The sequence below is a fragment of the Panulirus ornatus genome, chromosome 11 (genome assembly GCF_036320965.1).
Source record: "Panulirus ornatus isolate Po-2019 chromosome 11, ASM3632096v1, whole genome shotgun sequence".
Taxonomy (NCBI): Eukaryota; Metazoa; Arthropoda; class Malacostraca; order Decapoda; family Palinuridae; genus Panulirus; species Panulirus ornatus.
Genome location: NC_092234.1, coordinates 11,223,283 through 11,241,711, shown reverse-complemented (window position 1 = coordinate 11,241,711; position 18,429 = coordinate 11,223,283). Strand labels below are relative to the sequence as shown.

General features: G+C 40.1%; 1 protein-coding gene across 1 annotated transcript in view; it reads left to right on the top strand.

Moving 5' to 3' along the window:
- The window catches only part of LOC139751274 (uncharacterized), a 64,370-nt gene extending 47,566 nt beyond the window's left edge, over window positions 1-16,804 (top strand). The window contains exons 14-17 of the mRNA XM_071666581.1: window positions 6,573-6,718; window positions 8,188-8,311; window positions 11,273-11,528; window positions 15,301-16,804. Of these exons, the coding sequence (XP_071522682.1) occupies window positions 6,573-6,718; window positions 8,188-8,311; window positions 11,273-11,528; window positions 15,301-15,494 (720 nt within the window). The 3' untranslated portion in view covers window positions 15,495-16,804. The remainder of the gene's footprint in view (window positions 1-6,572; window positions 6,719-8,187; window positions 8,312-11,272; window positions 11,529-15,300) is intronic.
- The last annotated feature ends 1,625 nt before the right edge of the window (window positions 16,805-18,429 follow it).

Below are 18,429 nucleotides of genomic sequence, written 5' to 3'. Positions count from 1 at the left end.
GAACTACAACACCACATGATCTGACATGGGCTGTAATTAATTTAAGCCATATCTGTTGTTGCAGGTATAATGAGGAGAGAATAAGGCGAGTACAGGAGGCACGAGAAGAAAGAGAACGTAAAGCTGTAGAGGCAAAGGAGCAACAAGAAAAAGACAGAAAACAACGAGAAGAGCGAAAAAAAGAAGAACAACAACGAAGAAAGCAACTCCTCGCCAAAAAACGTGCTGAAGAAGAGGCTAAAGTTCGGAAAATTAGGGAACAGGTATTCTGTTATTAGAAAATAATTATATTTTAGATTAGAATTTAGTGTACTGTATATCAGTTATATATATTTTATCTCCCCTATCCCTGGGGATAGGGGAGAAAGAATACTTCCCACGCATTCCTCATGTGTCGTAGAAGGTGACTAAAGGGGACGGGGGGGGCTAGAAACCCTCCCCTCCTTGTATTTTAACTTTCTAAAAGGGAAAACAGAAGAAGGAGTCACACGGGGAGTGCTCATCCTCCTCGAAGGCTCAGATTGGGGTGTCTAAATGTGTGTGGATGTAACCAAGATGAGAAAAAAGGAGAGATAGGTAGTATGTTTGAGGAAAGGAACCTGGATGTTTTGGCTCTGAATGAAACAAAGCTCAAGGGTAAAGGGGAAGAGTGGTTTGGGAATGTCTTGGGAGTAAAGTCAGGGGTTAGTGAGAGGACAAGAGCAAGGGAAGGAGTAGCACTACTCCTGAAACAGGAGTGGTGGGAGTATGTGATAGAGTGTAAGAAAGTAATCTCTAGATTGAAATGGGTAAAACTGAAAGTTGATGGAGAGAGATGGGTGATTATTGGTGCATATGTACCTAGGCATGAGAAGAAAGATCATGAGAGGCAAGTGTTTTGGGAGCAGCTGAATGAGTGTGTTAGTGGTTTTGATGCACAAGACTGGGTTATAGTGATGGGTGATTTGAATGCAAAGGTGAGTAATGTGGCAGTTGAGGGAATAATTGGTATACATGGGGTGTTCAGTGTTGTAAATGGAAATGGTGAAGAGCTTGTAGATTTATGTGCTGAAAAAGGACTGGTGATTGGGAATACCTGGTTTAAAAAGAGAGATATACATAAGTATACGTATGTAAGTAGGAGAGATGGCCAGAGAGTGTTATTGGATTACGTGTTAATTGATAGGTGTGCGAAAGAGAGACTTTTGGATGTTAATGTGCTGAGAGGTGCAACTGGAGGGATGTCTGATCATTATCTTGTGGAGGTGAAGGTGAAGATTTGTAGAGGTTTTCAGAAAAGAAGAGAGAATGTTGGGATGAAGAGAGTGGTGAGAGTAAGTGAGCTTGGGAAGGAGACTTGTGTGAGGAAATACCAGGAGAGACTGAGTACAGAATGGAAAGAGGTGAGAACAAAGGAGGTAAGGGGAGTGGGGGAGGAATGGGATGTATTTAGGGAAGCAGTGATGGCTTGCGCAAAAGATGCTTATGGCAAAAGAAGCGTGGGAGGTGGGCAGATTAGAAAGGGTAGTGAGTGGTGGAATGAAGAAGTAAGGTTATTAGTGAAAGAGAAGAGAGAGGCATTTGGACGATTTTTGCAGGGAAACAATGCAAATGAGTGGGAGATGTATAAAAGAAAGAGGCAGGAGGTCAAGAGAAAGGTGCAAGAGGTGAAAAAGAGGGCAAATGAGAGTTGGGGTGAGAGAGTATCATTAAATTTTAGGGAGAATAAAAAGATGTTTTGGAAGGAGGTAAATAAAGTGTGTAAGACAAGGGAGCAAATGGGAACTTCAGTGAAAGGGGCTATTGGGGAGGTGATAACAAGTATTGGTGATGTGAGAAGGAGATGGAGTGAGTATTTTGAAGGTTTCTTGAGTGTGTTTGATGATAGAGTGGCAGATATAGGGTGTTTTGGTTGATGTGGTGTGCAAAGTGAGAGGGTTAGGGAGGATGATTTGGTAAACAGAGAAGAGGTAGTAAAAGCTTTGCGGAAGATGAAAGCTGGCAAGGCAGCAGGTTTGGATGGTATTGTAGTGGAATTTATTAAAAAATGGGGTGATTGTATTGTTGACTGGTTGGTAAGGTTATTTAATGTATGTATGATTCATGGTGCGGTGCCTGAGGATTGGCAGAATGCTTGCATAGTGCCATTGTACAAAGGCTAAGGGGATAAGAGTGAGTGCTCAAATTACAGAGGTATAAGTTTGTTGAGACAGGAGGTCAAGAGAAAGGTGCAAGAGGTGAAAAAAAGGGCAAATGAGAGTTGGGGTGAGAGACTATCAGTAAATTTTAGGGAGAATAAAAAGATGTTCTGGAAGGAGGTAAATAGGGTGCGTAAGACAAGGGAGCAAATGGGAACTTCAGTAAAGGGCGTAAATGGGGAGGTGATAACAAGTAGTGGTGATGTGAGAAGGAGATGGAATGAGTATTTTGAAGGTTTGTTGAATGTGTCTGATGACAGAGTGGCAGATATAGGGTGTTTGGGTCGAGGTGGTGTGCAAAGTGAGAGGGTTAGGGAAAATGATTTGGTAAACAGAGAAGAGGTAGTAAAAGCTTTGCGGAAGATGAAAGCCGGCAAGGCAGCAGGTTTGGATGGTATTGCAGTGGAATTTATTAAAAAAGGGGGTGACTGTATTGTTGACTGGTTGGTAAGGTTATTTAATGTATGTATGACTCATGGTGAGGTGCCTGAGGATTGGCGGAATGCTTGCATAGTGCCGTTGTACAAAGGCAAAGGGGATAAGAGTGAGTGCTCAAATTACAGAGGTATAAGTTTGTTGAGTATTCCTGGTAAATTATATGGGAGGGTATTGATTGAGAGGGTGAAGGCATGTACAGAGCATCAGATTGGGGAAGAGCAGTGTGGTTTCAGAAGTGGTAGAGGATGTGTGGATCAGGTGTTTGCTTTGAAGAATGTATGTGAGAAATACTTAGAAAAGCAAATGGATTTGTATGTAGCATTTATGGATCTGGAGAAGGCATATGATAGAGTTGATAGAGATGCTCTGTGGAAGGTATTAAGAATATATGGTGTGGGAGGCAAGTTGTTAGAAGCAGTGAAAAGTTTTTATCGAGGATGTAAGGCATGTGTACGTGTAGGAAGAGAGGAAAGTGATTGGTTCTCAGTGAATGTAGGTTTGCGGCAGGGGTGTGTGATGTCTCCATGGTTGTTTAATTTGTTTATGGATGGGGTTGTTAGGGAGGTAAATGCAAGAGTTTTGGAAAGAGGGGCAAGTATGAAGTCTGTTGGGGATGAGAGAGCTTGGGAAGTGAGTCAGTTGTTGTTCGCTGATGATACAGCGCTGGTGGCGGATTCATGTGAGAAACTGCAGAAGCTGGTGACGGAGTTTGGTAAAGTGTGTGGAAGAAGAAAGTTAAGAGTAAATGTCAATAAGAGCAAGGTTATTAGGTACAGTAGGGTTGAGGGTCAAGTCAATTGGGAGGTGAGTTTGAATGGCGAGAGGCTGGAGGAAGTGAAGTGTTTTAGATATCTGGGAGTGGATCTGTCAGCGGATGGAACCATGGAAGCGGAAGTGGATCATAGGGTGGGGGAGGGGGCGAAAATTTTGGGAGCCTTGAAAAATGTGTGGAAGTCGAGAACATTATCCCGGAAAGCAAAAATGGGTATGTTTGAAGGAATAGTAGTTCCAACAATGTTGTATGGTTGCGAGGCGTGGGCTATGGATAGAGTTGTGCGCAGGAGGATGGATGTGCTGGAAATGAGATGTTTGAGGACAATGTGTGGTGTGAGGTGGTTTGATCGAGTAAGTAACGTAAGGGTAAGAGAGATGTGTGGAAATAAAAAGAGCGTGGTTGAGAGAGCAGAAGAGGGTGTTTTGAAATGGTTTGGGCACATGGAGAGAATGAGTGAGGAAAGATTGACCAAGAGGATATATGTGTCGGAGGTGGAGGGAACGAGGAGAAGAGGGAGACCAAATTGGAGGTGGAAAGATGGAGTGAAAAGGATTTTGTGTGATCGGGGCCTGAACATGCAGGAGGGTGAAAGGAGGGCAAGGAATAGAGTGAATTGGAGCGATGTGGTATACAGGGGTTGACGTGCTGTCAGTGGATTGAATCAAGGCATGTGAAGCGTCTGGGGTAAACCATGGAAGGCTGTGTAGGTATGTATATTTGCGTGTGTGGACGTGTGTATGTACATGTGTATGGGGGGGGTTGGGCCATTTCTTTCGTCTGTTTCCTTGCGCTACCTCGCAAACGCGGGAGACAGCGACAAAGTATAAAAAAAAAAAAAAAAAAAAAAAAAAAAAAAAAAAAAAAGTTTGTTGAGTATTCCTGGTAAATTATATGTGAGAGTATTGATTGAGAGGGTGAAGGCATGTACAGAGCATCAGATTGGAGAAGAGCAGTGTGGTTTCAGAAGTGGTAGAGGATGTGTGGATCAGGTGTTTGCTTTGAATAATGTATGTGAGAAATACTTAGAAAAGCAAATGGATTTGTATGTAGCATTTATGGATCTGGAGAAGGCATATAGAGATGCTCTGTGGAAGGTATTAAGAATATATGGTGTGTGAGGCAAGTTATTAGAAGCAGTGAAAAGTTTTTATCGAGGATGTAAGGCATGTGTACGTGTAGGAAGAGAGGAAAGTGATTGGTTCTCAGTAAATGTAGGTTTGCGGCAGGGGTGTGTGATGTCTCCATGGTTGTTTAATTTGTTTATGGATGGGGTTGTTAGGGAGGTGAATGCAAGAGTTTTGGAAAGAGGGGCAAGTATGAAGTCTGTTGTGTATGAGAGAGCTTGGGAAGTGAGTCAGTTGTTGTTCGCTGATGATACAGCGCTGGTGGCTGATTCATGTGAGAAACTGCAGAAGCTGGTGACTGAGTTTGGTAAAGTGTGTGAAAGAAGAAAGTTGAGAGTAAATGTGAATAAGAGTAAGGTTATTAGGTAGAGTAGGGTTGAGGGTCTTGTCAATTGGGAGGTAAGTTTGAATGGAGAAAAACTGGAGGAAGTGAAGTGTTTTAGATATCTGGGAGTGGATCTGGCAGCGGATGGAACCATGGAAGGGGAAGTGAATCATAGGGTGGGGGAGGGAGCGAAAATTCTGGGAGCCTTGAAGAATGTGTGGAAGACGAGAACATTATCTCAGAAAGCAAAAATGGGTATGTTTGAAGGAATAGTGGTTCCAACAATGTTGTATGGTTGCGAGGCATGGGCTATAGATAGAGTTGTGCGCAGGAGGGTGGATTTGCTGGAAATGAGATGTTTGAGGACAATATGTGGTGTGAGGTGGTTTGATCGAGTAAGTAATGTAAGGGTAAGTGAGATGTGTGGTAATAAAAAGAGTGTGGTTGAGAGAGCAGAAGAGGGTGTTTTGAAATGGTTTGGTCACATGGAGAGAATGAGTGAGTAAAGATTGACCAAGAGGATGTATGTGCCAGAGGCAGAGGGAACGAGGAGAAGTGGGAGACCAAATTGGAGGTGGAAAGATGGAGTGAAAAAGATTTTGTGTGATCGGGGCCTGAACATGCAGGAGGGTGAAAGGCGTGCAAGGAATAGAGTGAATTGGAATGATGTGGTATACTGGGGTTGACGTGCTGTCAATGGATTGAACCAGGGCGTGTGAAGCGTCTGGGGTAAACCATGGAAAGTTCTGTGGGGCCTGGATTTGGAAAGGGAGTTGTGGTTTCGGTGTATTATTACATGACAGCTAGAGACTGAGTGTGAGCGAATGGGGCCTTTGTTGTCTTTTCCGAGCGCTACCTCGCACACATGAGGGGGGAGGGGGTTGTTATTCCATGTGTGGCGAGGTGGCGATGGGAATGAATAAGGGCAGACTATGAATTATGTACATGTGTATATATGTATATGTCTATGTGTGTATATATATGTATACATTGAGATGTATAGGTATGTATATTTGCATGTGTGGATGTGTATGTATATACATGTTTATGTGGGTAGGTTGGGCCATTCTTTCGTCTGTTTCCTTGTGCTACCTCGCTAACGCGGGAGACAGCGACAAAACAAAATAAATGAATAAATAGATAAATAAATAAAATGTTTTATCAATTTATCATTAAATTGAATTCTGTTTTTATATGATTAGCTTAAGGTGAGGTGCCTGATAACTGGTACAATGCATCTATAGTGACCTTATAGAGAGGTAGATGGACAAAATGGAATGCAGGAATTACAGATGTCTTTAGTATGTGCTTGATCTACTGTATGAATATTTCTCATTGCAGCAGTATAGCTCTATAAGAGGTCTAGTTTATTGGGTTGATGATATATGGAATGATTTATCAGCATGAGATTTCAAGCCAGCATAATGAATGCATTTAAAAATCAGCCAGACAAATACTTTTGTTTGTCTATGACTGACATTATTTCTGTTTGCAGTTAGGAAGTTTAGAACCATTTCTCCTTGAACTCTGTTTGCTGTTCTGGTATTTCCACATAAAGCTTTGTATTAATGATGTCTTGTGCTTTCTTGAATAGCCTTGAAACGATATAACAGTGTGTTACTTTATGCATTCCTCTATATCTTTGTACCAGTACAGTGTCTCCTCTGTGAAATTTGTTTTCTTATATTTTTTTTTGGTTAATGGAAGAAACTTCAAATTTTAAACTCTTACAGCAAGAAGAGGAGAGGAAGCGGCGGGAAGAAGAGATTAGGAAGTTAATGGAGGAAGAAAAGCGAGCAGAAGAGGTGAAAAGATTGGAGGAGGAGAAACTAGCTCACATGGCAGAGCAGTGCCGTCTTCAGGAAGAAGAGAAGAAAAGGTAATGAGCTTTGTAGATGGTATTCTAGACTGATTACACAATTTGAAATAGATACTTTGCGCGTAATTACTGTACAGAGGTTACAAACATGTACCAAAAATGGTGATTTTAAGTGTAACGCAGAGATTATTTTTTTTGCGATGCCTGCCTGGCATTGGGAATTATTGCTATATGCTACTAATGTGATGTGAAGTTAAATGGACACTTAAGTAGAGGTGGGTAAAGTTAAATCGTCACATGACGATGGCTGTCATTTCCCTATTTAGATCATCATATGAAGGCTGCTCCTTAAGGATTAAGGGGACTTGCCAATGGAAATGAGCTTATCTTTGCTTTCAGCAGAAAGTTAAATTTCGTTTGCTGAAAAGATATGTTAGTATTGATAAGTTGATGGACGGTGAGAGAGAACACTACCCATGTATCTCTGTTGGTTGTAGATGACAAAGAGGAATGAGATGATTGGACTGGCAACCCTTCCCACCTGCATTATGAGTTTCTAGAAAGAAATATTTTATCTCATAAGTAATAAAGGATAAGAGACAGGTTTGGCAATAAAAGTAGTGTGGGTGAGAGAGCTGAAGAGGGTGTGCTAAAATGGTTTGGACACAAGGAGAGAATGATTAGGGAGAGATCAACAGAGAGGATATGTGTCAGAAGTGGAGGGGACAAGAAGAGGGAGACCAAGTTGAAGATGGGAGGATGTAGTAAAAAAGATTTAGTGTGATTAGGGCCTGAACATGCAGGAGAGTGAAGGGTGTATATGGGACAGTATGGGAGTGAATGGGAGCAGTGTGGTACACATGGTTTGATGTGCTGTCAATGTACTAAAGCAGCCAGGGGAAACTATGGAAAGATTTGTAGGGCCTGATTGTGGATAGGGGGCTGAAATTTTGAGGCATTGCACATGTCAGCTGGAGAATGGGTGTTAACAAATACAGCCTTTCTTTATGTGTTCCTGATGCTACCTTGCTAAAGTGGGAAACATTGATAATATATGAAAGCAAATCATACTTGTTCTCTGTATAATTAGTGAGTTAGCACCAGGAACATATGAAGAGTAGTGTCATTTGCTCACATTCCCTCTCTAATTAGTGAGATCTCAACAATCAGTATGAATTATGTCAGAATACATAAGTGATAACAACACAGTCCTAATTAGTATGTCAGAAACATGGCTTAATGGAGATATTAAAGTTCTCTAGAATTTAAACACCCAGTGAACTTTATCATTCTTTCTTTGCAGAAAGTTTTCAAATAGTTTCTTGATTATTTGGTAAATAAGGTAACAGTTCTTGAAAACTGATGGCTTTCATTCCATATGTGTTAGAGCTTTATGCAAAAATGTGCCAGATATGTTCATGGCCAGAAAAAAGTATGATTAAAGTTTCAGTTTTGACCATCCAGTAAGTGTATGAACCTGGTTAACTGTATATTGTTTTGTATTAATCCAATGAAATTTGATTTTGCAGGCGAGTAGCTGAAGTTGAACGCATTGCACGTGAAAAAATGGAGTTGGAAAGACTCAAGTTACGTGAAGCAGAGCGCATTGCTGAGGGAAAGCAAGTCAAGATTATTTGCTCATCAGTTAAAAAGGTGAGAATGTGTTTTAGCTCCCCATATTTTGCCCATTTTTTGTATCTTTTATCATTCATTACAGTAGGGTTGCTTGTGCTTTACCATATCAAGCAGTACAGCGTTTGCATGTCTGTTTCTTTCTGCAGTGAAATTCCCATACATTACTCATTCACTGAGCCTTTTCACTTTGATCTAATTTGCTGTTAAATTCCCCATACATTACTCCCTCACTGAGCCCTTTCACCCAAATCTTATTTACTGTCACTGTCATTATATTTAGATCTGTAGGCCACATAACCCACATCATCTTAGAACTTCATGCCTTACTTGATCAACCATTTCTAAAATGGTGAAATTTATAAATTTTTCGTTACGATGATTCAGTACTGATTATCTATATGAAAATTTATGTGAGCTGGAGTGAATCATGGGATGGGAAGAAGCAAAAGTCCAGGGTGCAATGAGGAGTGTGGAAAGAAAGATGAGTACGTTTGATTTTATAGTAGTTTAGATGGTGCAGTGTGGATGTGAGTCATTGGGTCTTGTTGAGAAAGTCCAGATTAGGATGGATATGATAGAAGTGAAATGTTTGAAAAGCATATTACATTATGAGTATGGTTGACGAAGGAAGAAATGGCAGTCAGAGAGATGTGTGGTAGTAAGAAGAGTATAGTTGAAAGAGCTGAAGAGGATGTGCTGAAATGACTTGGACACATGGAAAGGATGACTAAGAAGGTATACTTGTCATTAATGGAGGGAACAGGAAGGGTAGGGTGACCGTGGACGAGATGAAATGATTCTGAACATGCTGGTGGATGAAAGGAATGCATGTGGTAGGACAAATTGGAGTGAAGTACACAGGTGGCAGTGTGCTGTTATTGAGTTGAATTAGGACATATGATATGATTAGGGGAAACCACTGAAGGGTCTCTGGAGCTTAGCTGTGGATAAGGGGGTTCTGTTTTGGGTGCATTTTACATCAACAAGGGAGAATGGATGTATGGAAATGGTTCCATTCTTCATCTGTTCCTGATGTTACCTTTCTGTCATTGGAAATGGCAAACAAGTGTGAAAAAAGTTATTTGAAATTTAATCTTTGACTTGACCTTGGTCAAAACTTGAAAAGTCCATCAGGTACTCATTATACTTATCCAGTTGTTCCCCAATATCTAATAAATTAAGTGGTGTAAAACCTAACTATGGTTTAGATTTTGCTCTTCTCTTTCTTTATATTTTTCAAAATGAATTGGTATTACTCTTTTATGTTGACTACACAATATGGTAGACATTTAGTGATTGTTATCCCTTGGGATATGGTAGAAAGAATACTTCCCATGTATTCCCTGCGCGTTGTAGAAGGCGACTAAAAGGGGAGGGAGCAGGGGGCTGGAAATCCTCCCCTCTCGTTTTTAATTTTTCAAAAGAAGGAACAGAGAAGGGGCCAAGTGAGGATTTCTCTCAAAGGCTTTGTCCTCTGTTCTTAACACTACCTCATGAAGGCGGGAAATGGTGAATAGTATGTAAAAAAATTAGTGATTGCATTGTCTGTCACTGTCATTCATCCATCTAGTCCATTTTTGGGAATCATACTTTAACTTGTAGCATATCTATGGTCATTACTTGAAAGATAGAATTAGACATTCATCAAATTCATGTCATTTCCCAGTATCTAGATAATTGAATGGCATAATACCCAAACTTTAACTCCAGATTGGCCTTTTTGTTGAGGTAGGTCTCTTATTTTCTGTATTGAATACATCCACTTTTAGAAAGCTTAACATCACAAACACAAAGGTGTTGGGGGCCTGAACCTGCAGGAGGGTGAGAAGTGTGCAAGGAATAGTGATTTGGAATGATGTGGTATACCGGGGTCGACATGCTCTCAATGGACTGAACTAGGACATGAGAAACATTTGGGGTAAATCATGGAAAGGTCTGTGGGGCCTGGATGTGAATAGGGAGCTGTGGTTTTGGTGCAGAACACATTACAGCTAGAGACAGAATGTGAATGAATGTGGCCTTTTTCATCTATTTTCCTGGCACTACCTCCCTGATGTAGGGAGTGGCAATGCTGTTTCCTGTGGGATGGGATAGCTCCATATACATGATATTCCCTCTAAGGCTCACTTCTTTGTTCTTAACACTACCTTGCTAATGCAGGAGACTGAGTGTGTGAATGTGGCCTTTTTTATGTGTTTTCATGGTGCTACCTTGCTGAAGCAGGGTGAAGCAATGCTGTTTTCCTGTGTGGCTGGGTAGTGACAGGAATGGATGGTATATCACATCACTCCAATTTCAATTCACTCTTTTGCTTGCATGCATCTCATCCTCCTGTATATTCAGGCCCCAATTGCTCATAATCTTATTCACTTCATTCTTCCACCTCCCTGTATGTGTATGGACTTTTTTTTTCTATCTGAGACAGCATGGGCAGCTGAGGCCCTAATCAAAGCCATCCCATTAACACTGTATATTTCATAATTATACTGGTTCAAGAAATGGCTATCAAGTATAATCATAAAATATATAGTGTTAATGGGATGGCCTTGATAAGGGCCTTAGCTTCCTGTGCTGTCTCAGCTTACATAAAAAAAAGTAATGCTTTTATCTACTGTATCCAAAGTGCTCAGTACTTATCGTTGATCATTTCATAATACAGTGTGATTTTTTGTGAATTATTGCAGCAGAGTATTTTTGCAAATAGTGTGGGTTGGCCTTATCTCTGTTACAAAATTATTCAGGAAGACTGAAGTCAGTCAGACACATGGGTATTTGTTCAAGGCTATAGTACTCTCTTGGCTGTCACATGTGGTCAGGTAGAACATAACTCTCAGAGAATGATAAATTGGCTGTCAACTTTATTCTAATTGTTGGCCTTTTATGTTGATACAGAAATTGGTTGCCTCAGATTTTTTGGAGGTTAAATGTGTTTTGTTATTCTCCTTTTTATTCCATTTTATTTGTCATAATTATCCACAGGTTGCACTTAATGATACTTATACTGCAAGTGATAATAAAGAGAACAGTGATCACAACAGCACCTTCACCAAAACCTGTAGTAACCAGTCTAACTCTTCTGGGAAGGAACCTCCAAACAAGAATGAAATGACACCAGACTGCAAGAAAACCAAGAAAGAAGATGCCATCAATAATTATAATATAGCTGATATGGGGAGTGATGACTCGACTGATGATGAGAGAGCTCCTAAGAAGAAGGTTCCTGCATGGGCTTCAGGTAAGTTATAAAACTTTGTTCACTAGAGATCTGTTACTATGAAGGCATGTAAGTTTATGTGATTTATGTTTTGTATCATGGTGTGTATATTAGCTTAACAAATGTGAGTAGTTGTTGACATGCATTTCAAAACTCTGCCTGCTTGTGGAAATGCCATGAATAAAGTCACGTTTCACAAGGTTGTACAATGAAAGTACAATCTTTACAAAGAACTTCACACTCCAATGTAGTTCATCAATTCCATGCTAGTGATTATTCCAATAATAATGACTATAATGAAATATCCATTATATCTTAGAGGATAAAATGGCCTGCGTGTTTGTGTTTTGAATGCACCATAGCTCCAAGACGATGAGAGCTAGTTTTAAACTTTGTATGCGTAGTAAGGGGATTGCAGGGTTGTCCACCTGGGTGTGATTTTTTTCAGTTTGATGCATGTTTGTGTAGATACTTATTTTTCCTCAGTGTGGAAGAAGATTTACATTCAAGGGGCCCCAACTCATAAAAATTCTCACATTCCATATAACTTCATATACTTTTGAATGCTGACTACATTAACCTTGTTTTTCTTTGGATGCTGACTACATTAACCATTCTTTTAGTATAAAGTACTTTTTTACATCTTTCATAATGTTTCTTGTTTATTATTATTATTATTATTATTATTATTATTATTACTTTGCTCTGTCGCTGTCTCCCGCGTTAGCGAGGTAGCGCAAGGAAACAGACGAAAGAATGGCCCAACCCACCCACATACACATGTATATACATACATGTCCACACACACAAATATACATACCTATACATCTCAATTTATACATATATATACACGCAAAGCTTTTACTACCTCTTTTCTGTTTACCAAATCATTTTCCCGATTCCCTCTCACTTTGCACACCACCTCGACCAAAACACCCTATATCTGCCACTCTGTCATCAAACACATTCAACAAACCTTCAAAATACTCACTCCATCTCCTTCTCACATCACCACTACTTGTTATCACCTCCCCATTTGCGCCCTTCACTGAAGTTCCCATTTGCTCCCTTGTCTTACGCACTTTATTTACCTCCTTCCAGAACATCTTTTTATTCTTCCTAAAATTTAATGATGCTTTCTCACCCCAACTTTCATTTGCCCTCTTTTTCACCTCTTGCACCTTTCTCTTGACCTCCTGCCTCTTTCTTTTATACATCTTCCACTCATTTGCATTATTTCCCTGCAAAAATCATCCAAATGCCTCTCTCTTCTCTTTCACTAATAATCTTACTTCTTCATCCCACCACTCACTACCCTTTCTAATCAACCCACCTCCCACTCTTCTCATGCCATAAGCATCTTTTGCGCAAGCCATCACTGCTTCCCTAAATACATCCCATTCCTCCCCCACTCCCCTTACCTCCTTTGTTCTCACCTTTTTTCATTCTGTACTCAGTCTCTCGTGGTACTTCCTGACACAAGTCCCCTTCCCAAGCTCACTTACTCTCACCACTCTCTTCATCCCAACATTCTTCTTTTCTGAAAACCCCTGCAAATCTTCACCTTCGCCTCCACAAGATAATGATCAGACATCCCTCCAGTTGCACCTCTCAGCACATTAACATCCAAAAGTCTCTCTTTCGCGCGCCTGTCAGTTAACACGTAATCCAATAACACTCTCTTGCCATCTCTCCTACTTACATACGTATACTTATGTATATCTCTCTTTTTAAACCAGGTATTCCCAATCACCAGTCCTTTTTCAGCACATAAATCTACAAGCTCTTCACCATTTCCATTTACAACACTGAACACCCCATGTATACCAATTATTCCCTCAACTGCCACATTACTCACCTTTGCATTCAAATCACCCATCACTATAACTCGGTCTCATGCATCAAAACCACTAACACACTCATTCAGCTGCTCCCAAAACACTTACCTCTCATGATCTTTCTTCTCATGCCCAGGTGCATATGCACCAATTATCACCCATCTCTCTCCATCAACTTTCAGTTTTACCCATATCAATGTAGAGCTTACTTTCTTACACTCTATCACATACTCCCACCACTCCTGTTTCAGGAGTAGTGCTACTCCTTCCCTTGCTCTTGTCCTCTCACTAACCCCTGACTTTACTCCCAAGACATTCCCAAACCACTCTTCCCCTTTACCCTTGAGCTTCGTTTCACTCAGAGCCAAAACATCCAGGTTCCTTTCCTCAAACATACTACCTATCTCTCCTTTTTTCTCATCTTGGTTACATCCACTCACATTTAGACACCCCAATCTGAGCCTTTGAGGAGGATGAGCACTCCCCACGTGACTCCTTCTTCTGTTTCCCCCCTTTAGAAAGTTAAAATACAAGGAGTGGAGGGTTTCTAGTTATGTTATATCCTTTGGCTGTTTTATCCCAGCATCTCTCGGAAAATTATTCACTGTCCATTATCAGTCTGTTTTACCAATGTTTTAACAACTAAAAGGTTGTGATTAGATCACACCTCACTCTTCACTCTTCTTAGGTGGGCAAATCACAATCTGGGACCATCTTTGTTGCCTTCCTTTCGAGCTTCTCTGTCAGCTCTTTGTGCCTCTTAGGGTGTGGTGACCAAACTGTTGTAGTTCTGGCCAAATATATGACTTGACAGCTTGCTGATACTTCTTTATCCAGGAACTTGGGTAGAAATGTAATATTTGTAAGCAGAGAGTTTGCTTCCTTAACTGTTCACCAAGGGTGGGACTCTGGCAACTGATTGAGGATCACATGTACTACTGAATATTTCTCACAGAGATTCCTAATAGGTGATAATTACATCAAGGCCATATTTTGCGGGACTAATCCTTATCACTTCGCATGTTTTTCGGGTAGAACTTTAGCCATATATTGGAATCTGTCAGTTTCTTGTAAGTTGATGCAGTCCTCCATGCCTTTTACTGTCCTCATGCCCTTTGCATCATCTGCAAACTTATTTAGGTAGGAGTCCATATATTATCTGAATAGATATCTTCCACTTATATCTATCTATCTATCTATTTCTCTGATGCCTGTTCCAACTAGAACTACCTCAAGGGGGTGGCCACAGCAATAGTCTCCATAACTAGTGGACTCTAGTGCCGCTTCTCACCCTTAACAGGCCACTGGCAGAGGGCAACTCTAGCGCAGTGTTTGCAGAGGTTCCTACCTGCTACTGCTATCATCTGCTCCTGCCATTTTGCCAAAAGACAGGGCTAGTGCATAGTGCTCACCAGAGGAAAATCTAGAGATACAATGAATGAGCTGTATTAGTTAAGTGTTGTCAAATGATATGTGTAACAAAGAGAGATGGTCTGTTTGTAGACAGAGTCCATGTGTAGGTGAAGCAAAAAAGGAAGACAGGTACCTGGTTCAGAGGAATGCGACTTGACAGGTGCTGAAGTGTTGGCTCACTACACAACTGTTACTAACCCTCCTGATACCCAGGCGGGTAGTACTGGTAACATACTTCACTAGTTGTTGGTTGCTTACCAACTACTACCTACCTTATCTACCCTTATAATGAACATGAAAACCTTCACTGAACACTCAAGTTGACAAAAGAAAGTTGTTTAAGGACACACAGAACACTCAAATTGACAGAAAGAAAGATGTTTCAGAATAGAAAGGTGTATTTGTGAATGGATGTTGAAACACTACACATAAGTAATATTTACAGAAGTATATATGCATGTGGATATTGAGGTTTGATTATTTGATGGTTATATTGTATATGAAATTCTGAGATTTAAAAACTTATTTTTTTCTCAATACAGCATCCCAGCTGCGAGTAGCTCTGATCAACCAAGAATACTATCCGCCTGCAGTTGAAAAAATCTTTCCCCCAGATAATCTCCTCATCATGCCTGATCTCAGCAAGATGTTTCCTATTCAGCGCAGAAGATTCCACAAACGCACTTCAAGTGCAACATGGAGTACCCCACCTGCAAAGTCTTTTGAGTCAAACTGATTTAACCTTTGTTAAGATTAGTTATCTGTGCATATGTTTTTCTTTATTGTACAGTTTAAGTATACCAGCTTCATTTTGAAAATGGGATGATGAATATGAAAGTGATGTTTTTAAAATTTCATTTACATATCTCAAGTCTCTTGATAGGTTGTTGAATTAGTGTGAGTGCATGCATGTTAATAGTGGTTTACTTAAGGAATACACCTCAAATATGACTCTTTGAATTGAAAATATGCCACTGGCATAGTGTCGTAGTTTTTTACTTCATTACCTATCATCATCTTTGTAAATAGTTTTTCTAACCATAGTTTTACGTCAGAGAGCCCTGTAATGTAATACTGTGTACTGTCATAATTGTGAATTATGAGGTTTGTTATGAAAAGTTGGTTCTCTTTAACCCTTTTGATGCACTTTTCCCTCTGGTGCACATTTTTAAAGATCAAAAGGTGCAGAAAAAATGTAAGAAAACATTTTTTAAAATTATAATGATATCCCATTCCTGGTTATCCGATTGGCCTGTCCTAAGTGTACAAAATATTTCATAACATTTTTATTTATATGATTGGATAAGAGAAAAAAATTGTAGCACAACTACTGTATTTTGTTCTGAATTAAGAGTTCAGTATTCCTAGTTTAGGAAAAACATTTGCTAGATTGGTCAGCTCTGAGTATGGGTACTGAGTCTGTAGAATAGGCTTATAACTGCCCATCATAGTCACAAGGACTAGGCAGCTTCATTGATTTATACTTTGTTGCCAGGATATTACCTGCATGAGGTTACATCACAAGTGAAAATTCACCATTTACTGGGCTGTATCTTCATTAGCTTGTGAAACAGAGTACAGTCTCATTAAAGAACCCCCTGTCACAAAGGAGTCCATCCTGTTCCTGCCACTGAATGTAAAACAGCCTTTAAGCTGCTGGGGCCCCTTCATGTAATGTGCCCTTGATAAAATACATGATTTATGACCAGCCAATATAGCCTTCAGTGCATGTAGAATTCAGCTTGTGGGAATGTGTATGCCTTGAGTAAGTAAAGTAACATCCACCTACATTTACCTCAGTTAAGGACAGTAGCGCTGAATGGGTTAAAACTTATCAGTTCGTTGTTCCATATTCAGTAAGTTCTCTCTTGCATTTTTGACGAGATAGTTGCAGTATTTATTTTTAGTTTGTAAAAGGAGTTTTAATAGAACATCTTTTAGTTATATAAGAGATAGACAGTATGTTAAGTTTCCCCACTAGAATGGAGTAAGGGCTCTGACTTTTGTAGATATCATTATAAATAAAAAACATTGATTATGGCCTGATTACAGTCTTTTTAATCATTATTACTCATTTTGTGGGTAAAGATATTTTGAAAACTTCAAATTAATGTTGGAGTAACATAAGTTAACATTTTGGCACATAAAGCTTTTGAGCCCTCCTGGTACCCCAAGATTCATAAAGCATACAGCTAGCAATCAGATGTACATAAATGTTTTTGGTATTAGTTTTGATCTTGCATAAATTTTTTTTTTATATGTTCATATTATCTGTATGAAATAGCCAGCCAGTCTTTTACCAACATCACCATAACATTGAGATTGTTGAGGCATATACTACTGCTAGCATGGAAGTGTTTGGGATAATTAACTTGATGTTGGTTTATCTCTTGCAGGATTCTTGCATGCTTTTGGTCAGAGCAACATCACCATTACAGCAAATTTGTTGAGCTGCATACTACCACTATATATTAAGTATTTATTTTATTTATTTATTTATTTTACTTTGTCGCTGTCTCCCGCGTTAGCGAGGTAGCACAAGGAAACCGACGAAAGAATGGCCCAACCCACCCACACACACATGTATATACATACATGTCCACACACACAAATATACATACCTATACAACTCATTGTATACATATACACACACAGCATATACATATATACACATGTACGTAATTCATACTGTCTACCTTTATTCATTCCCATTGCCACCTTGCCACACATGGAATAACAACCCCCACCCCCCTCATGTGAGTGAGGTAGTGCTAGGAAAAGACAACAAAGGCCCCATTCATTCACACTCAGTCTCTAGCTGTCATGTAATAATGCACCGAAACCACAGCTCCCTTTCCACATCCAGGCCCCACAGAACTTTCCATGGTTTACCCCAGACACTTCACATGCCCTGGTTCAATCCATTGACAGCACGTCGACCCCGGTATACCACATTGTTCCAATTCACTCTATTCCTTGCACGCCTTTCACCCTCCTGCATGTTCAGGCCCCGATCACTCAAAAATCTTTTTCACTTCATCTTTCCACCTCCAATTTGGTCTCCCACTTCTCCTCGTTCCCTTCACCTCTGACACATATATCCTCTTGGTCAATCTTTCCTCACTCATTCTCTCCATGTGACCAAACCATTTCAAAACACCCTCTTCTGCACTCTCAACCACACTCATTTTTTATTACCACACATCTCTCTTACCCTATTATTACTTACTCAATCAAACCACGTCACACCACATATTGTCCTCAAACATCTCATTTCCAGCAAATCCACCCTCCTGCGCACAACTCTATCCATAGCCCACGCCTCGCAACCATACAACATTGTTGGAACCACTATTCCTTCAAACATGCCCATTTTTGCTTTCTGAGATAATGTTCTCGACTTCCACACATTCTTCAAGGCTCCTAGAATTTTCACCCCCTCCCCCACCCTATGATTCACTTCCACTTCCATGGTTCCATCCGCTGCCAAATCCACTCCCAGATATCTAAAACACTTCTATTCCTCCAGTTTTTCTCCATTCAAACTTACCTCCCAATTGACTTGACCCTCAACCCTACTGTACCTAATAACCTTGCTCTTATTCACATTTACTCTCAACTTTCTTTTTTCACACACTTTACCAAACTCAGTCACCAGCTTCTGCAGTTTC